Below are 17,206 nucleotides of genomic sequence, written 5' to 3' on the forward strand. Positions count from 1 at the left end.
TTCAATTCAAATTCTTGTTGGTGATGAGTCATTTACTACTAAAATCAGCCCTGAATAAGATTTGCATTGCTACGTAACTGCATCAAGGGCATACTCTTTGCATTACAATAAAACATCTTAACAAGAGCTTTTCATGTTATCCTCCAGTTATTGCTCGTCATTTATGCTTAAGAACAGCACTTCTCCTACTGACAAAGTCAATAAAAATTTTTGAAAAGTACAAGTTGCATGCGATAGAAAACATGTTCTCTTGAATTACAGCTGATTCTATTTTTAATATCCATTCTCGAAATTTTAGTCTCCGAATCATGCTTCCAAAAACAAATTCTTACCACACAAGCAATAGCATCAATGGACATCTAGTAAATGCGTAAGCGTTTCTCAAAACAATAAAAAATATGTAATCAGAAATGCGTATTGTATTTGATGCCAGATGGAGCCTACGAGGGCTTTGAGTCTTTACATGATTGAAAATTCATCATACCAAGAATTTTTCCTGGCAAGCTTGAGTTACAGAAGTATTAGTAGAACAAAACTACTAAATCAAATTTTAATAAAACAAAATCAATATCTACACTCTCCTATAAGCACTCCCTGGGAATTTTATTACCATTATTCGGTAATAAAGAGGAAGCACTACTAAATCTCAAAACATATAGACTCGATTACAAGAAAATGAATAAGAATGGAGATATAAGAATCTTGATTTGCTACAATGCCTTGCAGTTGGCGTTCCTCTTTACTGTTTTTGTACAGTGCACATCCAAAAATATATTGGGCAAAAACATCACACGAATAGTTCCAAGAACACAAACGCATTCCACAAACTATGCAAGAGAACGGATGCAAGAAGATTGCGGGAACGTACAAAAACAATGCCCATTATAAGACCCAAGAATGTGAGGGGAAGAAAACGCTGGACACTATAGTGTGCTAGAGCAAATGCAACGGCACTGACAAAAATAGAGCTCCATATGGACATATAGCGAGTCAGAGAAGGCAAAAGGAAACCTCGAAAAATGATCTCTTCCCATATAGGTGCACAAATAGAAACAACTGCAGCGTAAAGAAGCATAGCAATAGGATCTCGAACCAGTTTTGATTGGTCTACAATACTAGATGCTGTTAATGAGGGGGAAACTGGCAGTAAGTTTAGATTCAATCTTTGTAACTGGTGTGTCAAAGGGAACATCAAGCACCCTAAACAAGCATTAATGAACCAATCTCCTTTCCAGCTGATGTTGAAAAATTTATACGGAAAAGGATGGTCACGAAGTAAGCATCGATACAATATGGTCATTCCAACTGTCCCCTCAACAAGATCTATTACAAGACTATATAATGCTTGGCCTCTGTATGACAGAGATTCTTTGTTAAAACCAGTAGCATAAGCCAGCATTGGAATTATCCAGAATCCAACAAGCCAGAAAGCAGAGTACCAAAGAAAAATAACCTGCAAGTCAGATGAAGTAAGATTTTGAAGATGTTTCTCAGAAGAAAAACAGTATATGCAGATGGTATGAGAAAATACAAAGGCCAAGTACCACCAAATACGCATAAAACAGGCCACACACATTGGCAGAAAATGATGCATCAATCTTTTAATCCATTGTTCTCAATCTGGTGCTAGAACTAACTTTAAGAAGGATGGAAGAGAATAAAGACAAATCATTTTGCTCTTTCCTATCTTATAACAATTCATTTATTTCATTATCTTCCTTGTGAGCTTGTGCTCGAGGAAAAGTCAATCTTGTGAATGACTTTCAGGTAGCGTTTACAAGAAATGCTCTCCTAAAATTCTGTTCACACACATTGCACAAAGTTTAGAAGGACAAACAACTACCTGGAAAATGGTTTGTTTAGTCCATGGTACTCTCCATATTTCATCTCTCTTTGAGAACCCAAGAATTGCATGTGCCAGATCTACCTGAATACACGCAAGACCTTGAGTCAGCAAAAATGTAAAGTAATATTGGAGTCAGCGTCTTCTAAATGATATATGAATTTGATCATTTAAAACACAGAAATAATTTACAAAAATTATGGCATTATCCAATGGGTGATGCAGAGAAAAAAAAAGTTTGATGGTTGAAAATGGAAGTTAAAATTAATGAATTTCACAACATTTAAAACTAGGAAAAAGATTAAAAACAGGATACTAGTTTTATTTTGAAGTTTGAACCCAAGTATAAGCATGCAAGATTCTGATCGCGCAGGCTGATAATGACGGTTCTTACTGCAGACAAATTAGTAATTCTCTGCGACAGTTTATCTGATCGTCATTCAATTGCAATTTATATCTTTATAGGCACCGGAGATCTTTTGATCTCTGGCATATCATTAGATAAGAGATCTGTTCTTATCATATTGTTTTTCCTTTGTGAAACAACTTGAAAAGTATGTAGAGTATTATAAATTCAGAATTTAGAATGTAGAAAGGTAGCTTGTCATGCTGTGATGGCTATCCTGTTAATGAACAATCATTTCTCTGATATGAAATATTATAAAGTGAAAGCATTTTTGTTTGAATGCATAAATGTGTTTATATTAACAGAAGGCAGTGATTACACTTAACTCAGATATATCCCAATTTAAGCAAGAGCCAGTATCAGAATGTTGGCTCTGTAATCCCTGACCCCCAAAAATGTAACTATGATATTATCCCAAATTGTAATTGCATTAATGTCAGAGAGATTAATATACATAGAATGATATCATTTCTTATATTGCCAGACCTACAATACATCAATTTCTAAACTATAAACTTTATATAACCAATAGAAATAATAAAATGGGCAAAAATAAGAACTTGGTAAGCCAGTCCACAGCAAAGAACAGACAGGGCATGCATGTTTTACCACTGTATGCTATTGATATGGATTTCGATTTTCTCATAACTTTCTTTTGCATTAATGTTGTTCTTCATAACTCCTAGACCAAGTAAGCACAAAGTTCTTTAGCAAAGGGAACTGCCTAGGGACCTTCTGTTTTCAAGACTGTGAAGTGTGAATGTTGAGATTAGGCCTCTGCCTACATAGTCTCCAATATGCTCATCAGCTCATTCAGACCTTGAATTTCTTAGAACATTTGTCCATGACTGTCCATAAGTGTCCTCATTTCTTAAACTAGTTTAGTTTTGATAATTGAGGTGCACAATTTTAGTTGATCTTAAATTGAGGTCTCGCAACTGCTACTACTAATTGGTTGATTTTATTAATTTTAGCAATCAGATTAAACAATAAACAGCAGAAATCAGAATGAAATGAAGAACAAACACAAATCACAAAGATACCCTGGGAAAACCTCCCTCTTGGAGGTGAAAAACCCAGCCACTAATCTCAGATCTTTATTATGTAACACCAATATATTTTACAATGAGCTTCACTGTTTAACAGCAACCTAATCACTCTTAATGTTCGTTGTCTCAAGAAGGATGTTCGCTGATCTTCAAAAGGGATTCGCTGAATAATTAGATGAATTTCTGATTAGAGACATAATTCGCTTTTTGATGTGTTATAACAAGACATCACCATCTTGTATTTATACATGATTATATTGCCTTATAGGCTAGGTCGGCTTAAGTACATTTGCCGCCAAAAAATACAAATTTATTACACGTTATATGATGTGTGCTTAACCACCCGATTTGAGTCCTGCCCTAGAACACGTTACACATTGAATGTACACCAAAATAGGGCCAGCCTTATATGAGTTTAAGTGTATGAATAATAATCAAACTTTAATTGCTTTTCGCAACATTAAAGTTTGATAATTTAGGCTAGCATAATCCGAGCTAGCTACTAATTTCAACAGATTTTAGATGTGTCTAGCTGCAATGATCTTCAGCCAGATAGCTTAAACAATTTATTTGCATTCTCCAAACCAATTTTTCAGCCGATTCTTGATACAAAATTTTGAATTTTACTCCATTATTGAATGGAAAAGATACATTGTTTTGTGAGAAAAGTGGCAGCCAATGCTCTTCTTGCTTATGTTGCCAGGGGAATTTTTTTAGAACGATGATGTTGTGAGTAGTTTCAAATGAAATTTATTATCTTCAGAAGGGGTCATCCATAATGGAATGACTTGAAGCACTGTTCTAAATGAGTAGTATACACCCTCCAAGATTGAGCCATCCATGTGGTATTCGCATATCTTAGACTTATTTTATTTTACTGAATACCTACCATGCTTTTTGTGCTTCCATTCCACTCTAGAAATGTCCAAGAACTCCTGAATATACTCTTATGCTTCACTCGTAATTTGTGATCATGACAGCTCTACATATTTTGTTAGTATTTATGGAGATAAACAGTAATATGCCATCAGCAATTTAGCATTCAATTTGGAGGGGCAGGCAATGGGAAACAGGAGAGAAGGAAAAAAGCTGTAGACCATAAGTAAATCTATTGTTTCCTGCATGCCATGGGGCTAAACTAATTATTAGCCATGGTGAATGAATTAATTCAGATCTTATAGTCATAGAAACAATTCCAAGATGTGCAATGATGAATTAAAAAAAAGGTAGATTAAGGATCATCTTATCTTATTTCTCTGTTGGATAAGAATATGGAGTAGGATTCCCACTGACTAGGGCTGTGTTGTGACGTATTCACACATCGCCCCATTGCAAATAGGGACCCCTAATTTCTGCTTTCTAGGGTTTGCTTTTTAGGTCTTTTAGGTTCTTGTCTATTAGCCTTCGCATTTTGAGTGTTGCCGGGGGGTTCATTAGGATAGCATGCTCTGCTTGAGTCAGGTGGATCTACTCAAGAAGTCAGGTCAATTGAGTGATTAGGGGTAATTTAGATCTTTCCTAGGGTGTTTTTGTGTACTATCTGGTCGCACTTCAAGTTGCTAAGTCAAACCTTGGTTGAATGCATAATGTCCTCCTAGGTCCCATCCCTTACATCAAGGACAAAGCGAATTCGCCTTCAGAGGTCTAGAATGTCATCTTGATCCTCAAATTTGACTAAGTCTGGAAAATTGAAGAACCCTCCAAAAACTAGATTTTGCATGATAACTCCTGGAGGCCTGAAACCACTCTCAAACATCCTGACAATATATATGGAATATAACTTAAAGTATAAGAATACTTAAATGTTATATTCCATATATGAATCTTGACGAAAAGGCTAAAATATCAAACTTCACTCCTGACCCTTCCAAAGGGTCCAAAGCGAAATTTCCCCAAGGACCTAATGTTTCACCTAAGTCATTTGATGGTTGGGCAAATTTGCAAGGACATGGAAGGAAATGAATCAAAGATCAAGTCTAAGGCAAAGTCAAGTGGAAGAGAAGGTGAATTGAGCCTAGAAGAGGAATTTCGCTCCTAACCCTTCCAAAGGGTCCAGAGCGAATTTCTCCATAAGACATTCTACCTTGCCCCAAACTAAGAACTAACTCATTCCGAGGCATTATTGAGGGCAAAACACTTGTTTGGATAAGGAAATGTGGGAGATGAAGTCAAGATTTGAGCCTAAGTGCAAATTTCACTCTTGACCCTTCCAAAGGGTCCAGAGCGAAATTCTTGAAGGACCTTATTAGTTATTTCCTCACAAAACCTTGAAGAAAACACTACTTTGACAGCAATTTGACTTGAGGATGATAGGAGGAGGCTTGAGAAGTTATATCCAAGGCAAGGAAAGGATAAAGGAGGTGTGAAATGAGCTCAAGGATGAATTTCGCTCCTGACCCTTCCAAAGGGTCTAGAGCGAAATCCACTTTTCCTCTATTTTGCTCTTTGATATGGCCATGTTTTGGATTTTGAGGCATGGTTGAAGTGACATTGATGCATTCTAACCTTTGAAAAGTGGATTGAGGCGATGGAATAGTGGAAATCAACCTAAATCTAGAATTTCACTCCTGACCCTTCCAAAGGGTCCAAAGCGAAATTCTCCCTAGACGCTATTTTCTTCCTTGCTTAGACTAAAAACCTTGCTCCTTGGACATAGTGGGGGTAGATTGATGATCTTGCCTTAGGAAGTGAGTGAAAGCATTGAAAAGTGAGGATTTTGTCCAAGATTGTGAATTTTGCTCCTGACCCTTCCAAAGGGTCTAGAGCGAAATTCTCCATAAACCTCATTTGCTTCCTTGTTTAGGCCAATATTTTAGTTCCTTGGGCATATTTGGAAGTGGATTAACATGTCTTTGCCTTTTGAAGTGATGGAATGTGGAGGAGTGAAGGATTTTTGACCAAGACATGAATTTTGCTCCTGACCCTTCCAAAGGGTCCAGAGCGAAATTCTTGCAAACACCTATTTTCCCATTGATAAGGTCAAATCGTTAGTTTCTATGGCTTGGTTGAAGGTGGATTGGTTTTTATTGACTTTGCAATGGAGATTGGAGTTGAAGAAATGAAGAGTCAAGCTTAAGGATGGATTTCGCTCCTGACCCTTCCAAAGGGTCCAGAGTGAAATTCCCAAAATCTCTCTTTTCCTTCCTTTTTGTGTCAAGCAAAGTGTGGATCAGGGTGAGTTAAGATTGGAGATACCCCTAGGCATGCCTTTGAAGGGCTTGTGGCCACCAATGATGAATATTTTGAGCTAAAACTAGAATTTCGCTCCTGACCCTTCCAGTGGGTCCAGAGCGAAATCCTAAATAGGTCCTGTCCCTGGCCATGGTTTTTAGCGAAATTCTCCTTTCATGCCATTTTGAGGTCAAACAAAGTGTTGTCTTCATAGGGGAAGGATCCAAAGATGAGAGTCCAAGATAGAAAGTGAGAAGGATAGATCTAGGTGAAGGAAAACAAGCAAATCAAGAATTTCGCTCCTGACCCTTCCATAGGGTCCAGAGCGAAATTCCCAAAATCACCTAGTTTGCCCATAATTGAGATTAAAAGATGGATTCAAATGCCTTGGTGGAGAGAGGGCTAGCATGTGCTTGTCTTGGGAGGCATTTTGGAGTAGAGAAATGTTAGAATTTGAGCCTAAGGAAGAATTTCACTCCTGACCCTTCCAAAGGGTCCAGAGCGAAATTCTTAAAACCTCTATTTTGCTCCAATTTTGCATCAAACTTAGTGTTGATTGAGATTAGAGGCATCCTTAGACATGCATTTGAGCAAGTTGTGGTCACAAAATGTGAAGAATTTGAGCCAAGAATGCAAATTTCGCTGCTGACCCTTCCAAAGGGTCCAAAGCGAAATTCCTTATAGGTCTTGTCCTTGGCCAAGGTCCAAAACGAAATCCTCTGTTTTGGTCTTTTTGGAGGTCAAATCAATGATGTCTTCAGGAGAAAGCGATTCAAAGGCCAAGAGAAGTTCAAGGCAAGGAGATGATGAATTTTGAGCTAAAATGCAAATTTCGCTCCTGACCCTTCCAAAGGGTCCAGAGAGAAATTCTTATAGGGCTTGTCCCCGGAAAGGATCTTGAGCGAATTTCATTCTAATGCCTTTTTGTTGATGTTTTAAGGTCGAAAATGCTATGTGAGATAAATATATCATGTCTACTTAATCATCTTTTGGTTTGTTTTGCAGGTGGAAGAAAAGCAGGCCAGGACAAGGACGACCTATTCTAAGCCCATCACCATCAAAGACGTTCCAGATGCATAAAGGAGGAATCAAGGTGCTTTTGAAGCATTGGAAGACTACAAGTGTTCGAAGAGTTCCAGGATATCCTCAAAAGACTCCATTCTACCACACAAAAGACCCACATGATGACAGAGAAGAATGACCTTACCAACAATTCAAGGTGAGACATGCCACCAGAGAAAGAACACTTGTAGTGAGGAAGCCTCATCAAGCACATGGAAGTCAAGGAGGTACATCATTCTTCGCATCAAAAGACAGAGGAGGATCAACCAAGACACAAACGTCAGACAAGGTGGCATCCCAGTCACTTTTCCTCCAGTCAGATTGGTCCACCTCAGCATGTCCAGATTCAATGTACCTCATTTATCAAAGACGGCACAAACTTCAGTGCACCTACCCCTGCTTCCTATTGGTCCACACTCATTGAATTTTCTCATTGGCTAAGGAAGTTTGTTATAACAAACCCTAATTAGGGTTTCTATCTTGTAATCCTAGCCATTGATTCTAAATCAACCAGAGCCTTTGAATTGTAAAGAGCTCCCTATATAAAGCTTTGGCTCTTCATTTGTAGAGGTTAATAGGGAATAGTCAGAGAATAGTTAGGAGTTAACAAAAAGAGAGATAGTCGATAATAGCTCAATAGTAGATAGCATTTTAGAGTAGAGTAGAAAGAGAAGGCAAAGATTGTTGCCAAGACATTGTTGCAAAAGACATGTAAACTTCATTGAAGGAATAGTGAATTCTATGTGTCGATTCTACAATTTGCATGGTCTCTATACTTCTCAAATTTAATTTCATGTTATTAGATGAATGGAAGAAATTTGTATGATCAATGGTGAAATTTGTATATCCATACTACTAGCGGTTTGTTGATTGCAAACTTGCCTTGCGTAGTCAACTAGAATTATCGCTTCTTCATTGATATGCATCAACCTGACGGTGTCTATGCTTGTAGCGGTGATTTGAACATCATAAAGCTATCCTTAAAAGATTGCACTAACCTTGTGGAGATGATCCTAGCATGTCAAAGCAAGACTTAGTTAAAGTTTCATCAAAGGTCATCCATTGCTCCTACATTCTTAGTGTTAGAATTAGATCCTTCTCCAACCCTTATCCTTTTCCCTTTTTTTTCAAGGACTAGTAAAGTCTCACGTTCCAGCGATATCCAAAATAAATCAGACGCTTAGGCAGTCGAATGTAAGTCCCCTTGTGATTCCAGCAAAATCACATCATACCGCAAGAGCTTATCCACAAGTAGAGAACCTACACACAAGAACCTTGGAGTTGCCTCGATTGATCCTTTGGCTAGATCTTCAACAGTCGGGAAACTTTGTTCAAGAGAGGATAAGATACCTTGGTATTTTATTCTGTGTTCGCACGTGCATAAAAAACACATCAACAGACTGGAAAGGTTCAGATTAATTAGATCAAGAAAGATGAGTCCAATACAATCAAAAAATTTACATAAAAACTCACAAGTGTATCTATCAATTATTCACATTAAGATTGACTCATAAAAAGGTTTTAATTTATTTATTTAAATGAGTACTTATCACTTTCCAAATGTAAGAACCATCTTAAGTGTGTCTTCCCTTTACAGACCACGATTGATATCTGTTTATATTTTGTGTAAGAAAAAGCTTTAAGCACCTCAATATGGTTTCTGAAACAATGTTTAATAGTGTGTTGCAAAGCAAGATATGTCTTAAATTCTCTAGGCTTTTTCCAGATGCTTTAGAATTAGAACTATGTTTATGCAATTTCTTATTTCCACTATTTCCAACAACTCTTCCATCGTGATCTCAAAGTATTGCTAATAGGAATGTGCTGGAAATTATCTAATCCTGGGGGTTTGTCGGCTTCAATAAATGCATAACATTCCTGAGGAATTCTTCTGTTATTTGGTCCACCATTTTCTTGTTTTCAAGGAGCTATTAAGACTATTCGAGGAGGATAGAAGGAACTATAGTAGGATTTTATTGTATAAGAGTTTAAATCATTTTGCTGTAAAGGATTGTTTCCAGACTAATGTAAAGAGCTTACGCTATTTTGCTGAAGAGTGATTTTATTTTGCTGAAGACTATTAATATTTCTATTACTATTCTGTTGGAAAGAAGTCTGCTGTAGAGCACCCACCATTTCCTTGTGTTGAATTTAGACTAGCCCCAGGTTACATTGCAGTCTGATTATTTGCAGTGTTGTTTGCAAACCAGATTGCTACAACTGCAGCATTTGTTGTAGCTGCATATGAGCAGCTTGCTTCTGCTAGCTTTGAATTCAAGCTAGGAAATCACCAAGCAACAAATTAAAAATGTGCACCAGAGGCACAATCGAAATTGAGGAGGATTCCAGAGGAAATGGAAGTAGACGTGAGATGAAAATAAGAGTTATTCATTGTATATTTGTTACAATTTAGAGTAATCTTCTAAATATTGTTTGTAGAAGAAAGTGATGTTTGCTGATGATATTCATTCAAGCGGAGCCTCTACATTCTCGAAATGTTCTTGATGAAGAATGAGGAAAGAGGAGAAGAGAATTGCAGCTCTATTTTGTGGCTGAAAAATATAATTATGGAGTTATCTCATGATGTGGAAAAAAGGATAACCAAGTTAGAAGAGAGTAAGACAAAGACAAAGGAAGAAGTTAACAAGGGACCAGAAAATGGAGTTACACCAATTAGAGTTTGAGTTGAAAGAGTTACGGTGAATGTTGGAAGATTATGAGGCATGCAACAATAAGAAGCCAAAGAAAGAGAAATATATATCAAAGGTGTTAAAGTGTTATGAGAAGGTGAAAAAGAATGGTGAAGACAATTATTTACCTATGGGAAAGAGTCATTCTCAAAGAGGAAAGTCATATTGATTCAAGGATAAGGCAAGGAGCGGAACTATTAGAACAAGGAAAGATAGAGTCCATTGAAGAGTTGGAAGAAATATTAGCGGATAAAAAACCTTTAAATGAGATCTTCAAAGCGTTACAAAGAGCAAAAATAGATGAATTGGACGAAAATGAAGAGATAGTTGACTTTGATGGAGCTGTTGAATTGTATTACCTCGAAGAAGGGGAAGGCATTGAAGAATGCAATGCAGAAAAAAAAGAGTTGGAAGATTGCAATGAGAAAATCTGCAGCCTATCACAAGAGGAGGCCCAAAATGTTGTAGTAGTCGAAGCAGTCCACATTGGAGAGGAAGCTGCAACAGAGACGGAGGTCTTTGGGAACTCTGTATGTGAATGGAAGGCATTGAAGACTACAATGCAGAACGAGAAGAATTAAAAGATTGCAATGACAACAAATGCAGCCTATCACAAGGGGAGGCCCAAAATGTTGTTGTAGTGGAAGCACTCCATGTTGGAAAGGAAGCTGCAACAGAGACAGAGGTCTTTGGGAGCTCCAGATGTGATGAAGATTTAATGTTTTTAGAGAGTATCAGTTGTTAGAAAGAACTAGAAGAATGTTTAGAGAATCCCATTAGTGATGAAAAATGAGTAGAAGATCAACACTTCTATAAGAAAAGAACTAGGATGATCAAGGAAGAAAGAAGAGATATGTTCAGTTATTGTATAAAGGACAATGTCCAAAAGGATTTGACTTCAGAACCACATCACACCAAGCTAAGAAATGAGGTCCACCTCACAAAATATGAAATGGAAAACATGCCTAAATGGCACAATGCAGAGGAGAAATTTTTTGGGAAATTTTTATTCCCTTAATTTTATTTTATTTTATTTTTATGTGCAGATGTAATAAGCACTAGTAGGAGTGATGCAAAGAGCAATGATGATTCTCAGTGGAGGACCACTAAGCCTTCAAGGGAGTGGAAAAAGATAAAAGGAACAAAAGATTGATGAGCTGGAAAGGGCACCATTCCTCATAATATCCCCTTCCTAGTGCCATATCTGCATTTGTCAAGTTTCCCTTTCGCTAATAATGGACACCATACCTTCTTCAATAACCTTGCAGGTAGTGTCAAGTTGTATCTGTATTTTTTTATTTATATATTTATTTATTTTATGCCTTACATAATGTGCAGCACGGAAGTGTCCTTTTGCATGGATGTGACAAATAACCATTCACATATGTTTTAAGTTACCATAATATACATAATGTAAAAACATACATATAATCTTAATTTATAAATAACCATTCGCATACATATTCTCAAAACTAATTGAAAAATCAAAAAGCAAAAACCCTAATCAGGAGGTGGAAATGGTTGTTTGCGAGCAAGGTTCTACTTAACACACAAGCAAGGAGAAAGTGAAGGGGATTTCTGTTGGAATCCAGTATGAAGAGTAAAAAAGATGCAGGTCAACAGCCAAACAATTAGAGACCGGAAAAGTTGCACAATGCACTCCCATGTCACAAGGCTCCTATTTGCATTTGAATTCGACAAAGATCAAATTCAGATCAAATCCAAAAAGATGAAATTTGAAAAAACATAATTCAACTAATATAAATTTGCAATTTTTTAGAATATATTAAGTTAAAATAGTTGGAATATAATAACTAAAAAATACTAATACTAATCATCTTAAAAATAACTTACAAAAACGAAATAAATAATATTATGTGAAATTCCTATTTTTGTATATCACTTTGTCCTCCACATTGCTAAATCATAATATATTATATTATTATATTATAATTTTAACATAACATTATAATAAAACTATAATTACTTGCCTACGGTGATGTTTCTGTTATCACAAAAGCATGCACCCTTGCTAAGCTATCAACTCAGCAACCTTGTGAAACATGGAAACAACCCCGAAGTGTGGGACCTTGCACAAGGGGGTTGAATCTCCGGAGAAGGTCGGCTTCCTTCTCAATCCAGGTGCACGTGTTGAACCAACTCAACACTTCAAAACTTACTCCTAAGCCTATCCTAACAACTTGCAAAGGTAAAGGGAAGAGAGAATTGCTTGAAATAAAAGGAGGTGATGCACCAAGAAGAGATTGTTCCTCTCCCTACCCAAAATGAAAAAAAGAATCAACTGAAATACCCAGGAGATGCACAAACTTCAGTTGTATGAGTGACCCCAATGCATGTATGGAGGTTAGAATTCGTTGAATGTCAAAAGGGGAGAAGGTTTCCCACAAGTCACACTCCGAAATAAATTAACACAGTATATATGAGAGAAGAGCCACAAAACATACACCTATGATGAAGGTAAGGAAACATACACAGCATACATAAGTTGAAGTAAGGCAAAAATGGTGATTTCAATTCATTATAAGGCCAATGGCCAAAGTTACAGTTGCATAAATGCAAGATAAATACAAGAGAAGTGAAAGAGCATAGAATAGCTCAAACCAGCAGGGAGAGAACCCTTTACAATGAGGCTTAACAGTCTTTATATAGAAAAATGGTTACAAGAGTGATCATGACCCTTGTGTGTCAGTTTGGGAGTGCAGGGAAGTGCACGCACTTGACTTCTATACATGCAAGCAACCTAGCTATACCCACAAAAGGCAACCCTGAGAAGGGTGGATTGACTGACCTTCCAAAGTCAGAGCATACAGGCATGACATAAGTCACTACAACAAGCATGGCCCCATACCTCTCTTGATGGAAATCCTGCCAAAAACATTAAATGCACCCTTGTAGCTCCACAAAAGAAAGTGCACAAGTCAGAAAAGTCGTTAAGGTATTTAAAGCTTTGAGTGTTGATCACGCCATCTGGAAATGTTGCCAGCCGGGAAGAAGTCTGAGGACTTTTGGAAACTCGGGTTCCCGAAGTGGGGAAGACAAGTAAAGAACCTCAGAACCTTGGGGTTCCAGGAAGGAGAAAGGAGAGCAGCAGGGAACTTCGGAACCTCGGGGGAGGAACTGAAAAAAGGGCTAAGGAAGGAACTTCGGAACCTCAAGGTTCCAGAGTTCCAGGAAAGAAGAAGGGAAGCAAAGGAAGAGAACTTCGGAACCTTGGGGTTCCGTAGTTCCAGAGAAAGAAAGGAAGAAAGGCTAGGAGGGGGGGTCCGAAGTTCCAGAGAAGGCAAGGGAAAGGAACTTTGGAACCTCGGGGTTCCGGAGTTTCGAGGAAGGCAAGGGAAAGGAACTTTGGAACCTCGGGGTTCCGGAGTTCTGGGAAAGAAGAAGGGAAGCAAAGGAAGAGAATTTCGAAACCTCGGGGTTCCAAAGAAGAAAAACAAGAGAAGGCAAAGAGAAGGAACGTCGGAACCTTGGGGTTCCGGAGTTCCGGAGAAGAAAAACAAGAGAAGGCAAAGGGAAGGAACTTCAGAACCTCAAGGTTCCAGAATTCCGGTGAAGGAAGAAAAGGCTAAGGGAGGAACTTCCTCCGGGCAAGGCAACACCTCATACTTCATAGTTCTTCTACTTTTCTCCTTGATCAACTGGGGCAGTGCTGATCCATGGATCGTATCTCTGATCAGTTCTTACTGATGGACCAAGGGTGTCATAAAATGACAACAGTTTCTTTAAATTTATAATTTCAAGATGCCAATATAACAAAACTAAAAGGCACTAATACTCAAGGGCCTACGGGATATATATTTAATATATAAATTGTTAGTCCCAACTGGTGCTGAGAAGGGAGGGGTGAATCAGCACTTTACCAGTTTTACAAAATTAAAAACTTTTAACTCAAGTCTGCACTAACTTAATATTCATCAATACAAACAATTATTGCAGAAGAATATGCATGCATGAAAAGATACACAGTAACACCAAGATTTATCTCATGGAAACCCAAATGGGAGAAAACCACGGTGTGAGTAGAAACTCACAAAATTTGTACTCTTTTGGAGTACGCCTGGTGAGGAGCCATCCCTGTTAGGAGATTGCAAAGACACTGTTAGGTGCCACCCGGTTAAGGGATTTTATTTAAGGCCTGTTAGTGCCTTTACCCTGTTAAAGGTAGCCCGGTTAAAGGACTTAGGATCATCAATTAAGATGTCACCCGGTTAATGGATTTTACAAAGGGACCTGTTAAAGTCCACCCGGTTAAGGGATTTGAGTTGCAATGGTTAGAAAGCAACAAGAATATGATCTGTTGGAGTTACCCGGGGACGCGTCCCCAATATTTTTTTCAGCCGTCCCCGTCCCGGGGACAGGGGACTCCTAGGGGACGTCCCCATAAATTCTGCATATAGACCATGAATTTTGACAGTGAATTCTATAAGCAATTTGACTTTGACTCTCAATTTAACACAAATTTGCCATAAGAACTCTACTAGTTCTTATATGTTAAGGTTCTATAATGGATATGTGCATGTTTTATCCATGTTTTCATATGAATATTTTAAATTTCCCTATTTATTTTAATTTTCCCTACTTTTATATAGCCATCCCCTAGCCGTCCCCAAAATTGGCAAAAAAAATCACCGTCCCGAAAACGCGTACCCCTGTCCCCTACCGTCCCCGTCCCGGAAACTTGGGGTAACATAGGTAGCTACTGATAGCTTGATCAAATCACAATGAAAATCATACTCTATCTGCACCGGTTGTGTCTGCTCTGCACAACACCGGTTTTCTGCTTATACTCTCGGCTCTGCACTCTATCGGTCCTCTGCTCATACCCTCGGCTCTGCACTCTGCCAGTCTACTTCACACACTCTGCTCTACTAAATCATTTAGCACTTCCTCTCTCTTTACTCTGCACTTTGGATAGCCTCTCACAGGATCTTCTCTTTGCAAAAAATTTCGATCAAGAAGTTTTGAATGAACTCAAAAATACTTTATACACTCTCTGTCGTCACCTTCTGGTATTTCCTCAATCAATGCAATCACAAATTTCGATGGATATCAAATTCAAACTCTCCCGCTCTTTCTCTGCGCACCCTACAACAATTCCACCAACTAGTCAACCAAATTTGCCACCGCATCCCCCAAAAATAGTGACTTCTAGTTGAGTCCAATCTTTTAAATGCGAACTAGAAAATCAGCAAGTAATCATGGCCTAACTGCATGATGACTGAAGTTGACTTCACCAACCTTTAGTTTGGTGTAGACACAAACTCACCAACTCACCTTTTGCCATCGCAACTGTATAACCGATCATAGCTCTGAGATTTACGGCGACCACCTATCTTCCTTCTGCTTCACCGGTCTACCAGTTTACCACTGCGGTCTTCATTACCGGTTCATCCTTTGATACCGGTTTGCAATATTTCAATCAGGCCTCTTTTCCTGTTTGCCAATGAGACTCCAGTTTGCATAGAACCTCAAGCCTTCTTGCCTAAGTCACCTTCTGTGACTTCATCATCATCAAAGTAGCCAACTTGAAGATCTGACCTTAACACCGATCTTCTTGAATGACAGACCGGTTAGCTTAGTCTGTCTTCCCTTGAGCCTATTGAACCTTGATCATCTGTCTCTGATGTTGTATGTTGTTTACAAGCCATCACCTCTGCTACTGAGATACACCACTCCAACGGTACCACTCCACCGGTCAGTGTTGGTCATCAATGACAAATCTCAGCTAATAAACCGGTTCACTAGATTAACCGGTTTTGTCAATGCCAACAATAAATGACAAGAGTAGAGCTTATGAGTCAGTACTAAGGAACCTACAAGGATATGTATTTAATGCATAAGAATTTGTGGTGGCAAAAATGGGTGTCTAGAAGCTCTAACTGAAACACGATTTCAAAAACTAAAAAATGGAGATTTCTTTCATCAAACCCTGTTGTTGTTCATTAAGTGGTGCCACAACAATAACCAAGTGACGATGGTGGCCACGGATTTCTAAATGGGAGCAGTGACACCACATACAAACAAATTTAAACATTTTTCTAGAATTGTAATGATGTTTGCCAAATTTCAAATTTAATGGTTGATATCTGGCAAGCCCTATGACATTGGCACATTCCACATACCCTAGATGGAGAGCACTCAAAAATTGAGCCAAGCATTTTGCAAAAAGAAAGGAATGACTATGTGAAAAGAACTTAATTATATCGGGGGGAGGGGAGGGGGGAAGTTGATGAAGGGTACTCCCCTTACAAACCTAAACACACAACACAGAATTAAGTAGAAAATTCAAGAAAGAAACACTTGCTTTCTATCATTCTAATGAAATGAGAACTACAACATTCAAAATTACATGCTACAGCCACATGGGCTCAAATAATTACAAACTAAATCAACTCTCTAAGAAAAACCCTACAATTTGGAGCCACAATTTATACAGATGGATCTATCCCTCTGTAAACCTTGGTTCACATTTTTATTTAGCACCAATAACCGCCTTAGAATATTCCAGAAAGTGAACTTTTCTTCTTTTTGGCGCTCAAGGGTCCATCTGTTCATTTTCCTACCCAAGTGGATTTTTCATTGAAACTTGAGTTTTGGTGGCACAACTTTCGAGAGCCATAACTTTTGACTTGAGAGTCTGAATTGCTATTATAACATATCTAGGAAAGCTTGTGAAGAGATCTACAATGCCAAGTACATCTGAAGATCTATTTGTTTGACTTTCAAAGTTTTTGGGGGCTTCTTAAGTCCTCAATTTCGAGTTTGAAACTTCATTGGAGAAATTTCTCGAGACAAAAACTTTAATATGTTCCAAACAATGCAAGATATTGAGATGATTCTTTCACCAATCATTTTATTTTTCAATTTCACTCCTTGGGATCCATTTTCATGTCCATAAATATTAAGATTATATTTTCCTAAGTTAAAAGTTAATTATTAATGCTCAATCATGTAATATATTGTA

The 17,206-nt window shown here is 38.0% G+C and overlaps 1 protein-coding gene across 1 annotated transcript in view; it reads right to left on the reverse strand.

Annotated features, from left to right (window-relative positions):
• Positions 1-401: 401 nt before the first annotated feature.
• The window catches only part of LOC131078006 (uncharacterized), a 93,312-nt gene continuing 76,507 nt past the window's right edge, over positions 402-17,206 (reverse strand). The window contains exons 3-4 of the mRNA XM_058015630.2: positions 1,844-1,927; positions 402-1,453 (exon numbers count right to left, since the gene is read on the reverse strand). Of these exons, the coding sequence (XP_057871613.1) occupies positions 788-1,453; positions 1,844-1,927 (750 nt within the window). The 3' untranslated portion in view covers positions 402-787. The remainder of the gene's footprint in view (positions 1,454-1,843; positions 1,928-17,206) is intronic.

Source organism: Cryptomeria japonica, chromosome 5 (genome assembly GCF_030272615.1).
Source record: "Cryptomeria japonica chromosome 5, Sugi_1.0, whole genome shotgun sequence".
Taxonomy (NCBI): Eukaryota; Viridiplantae; Streptophyta; class Pinopsida; order Cupressales; family Cupressaceae; genus Cryptomeria; species Cryptomeria japonica.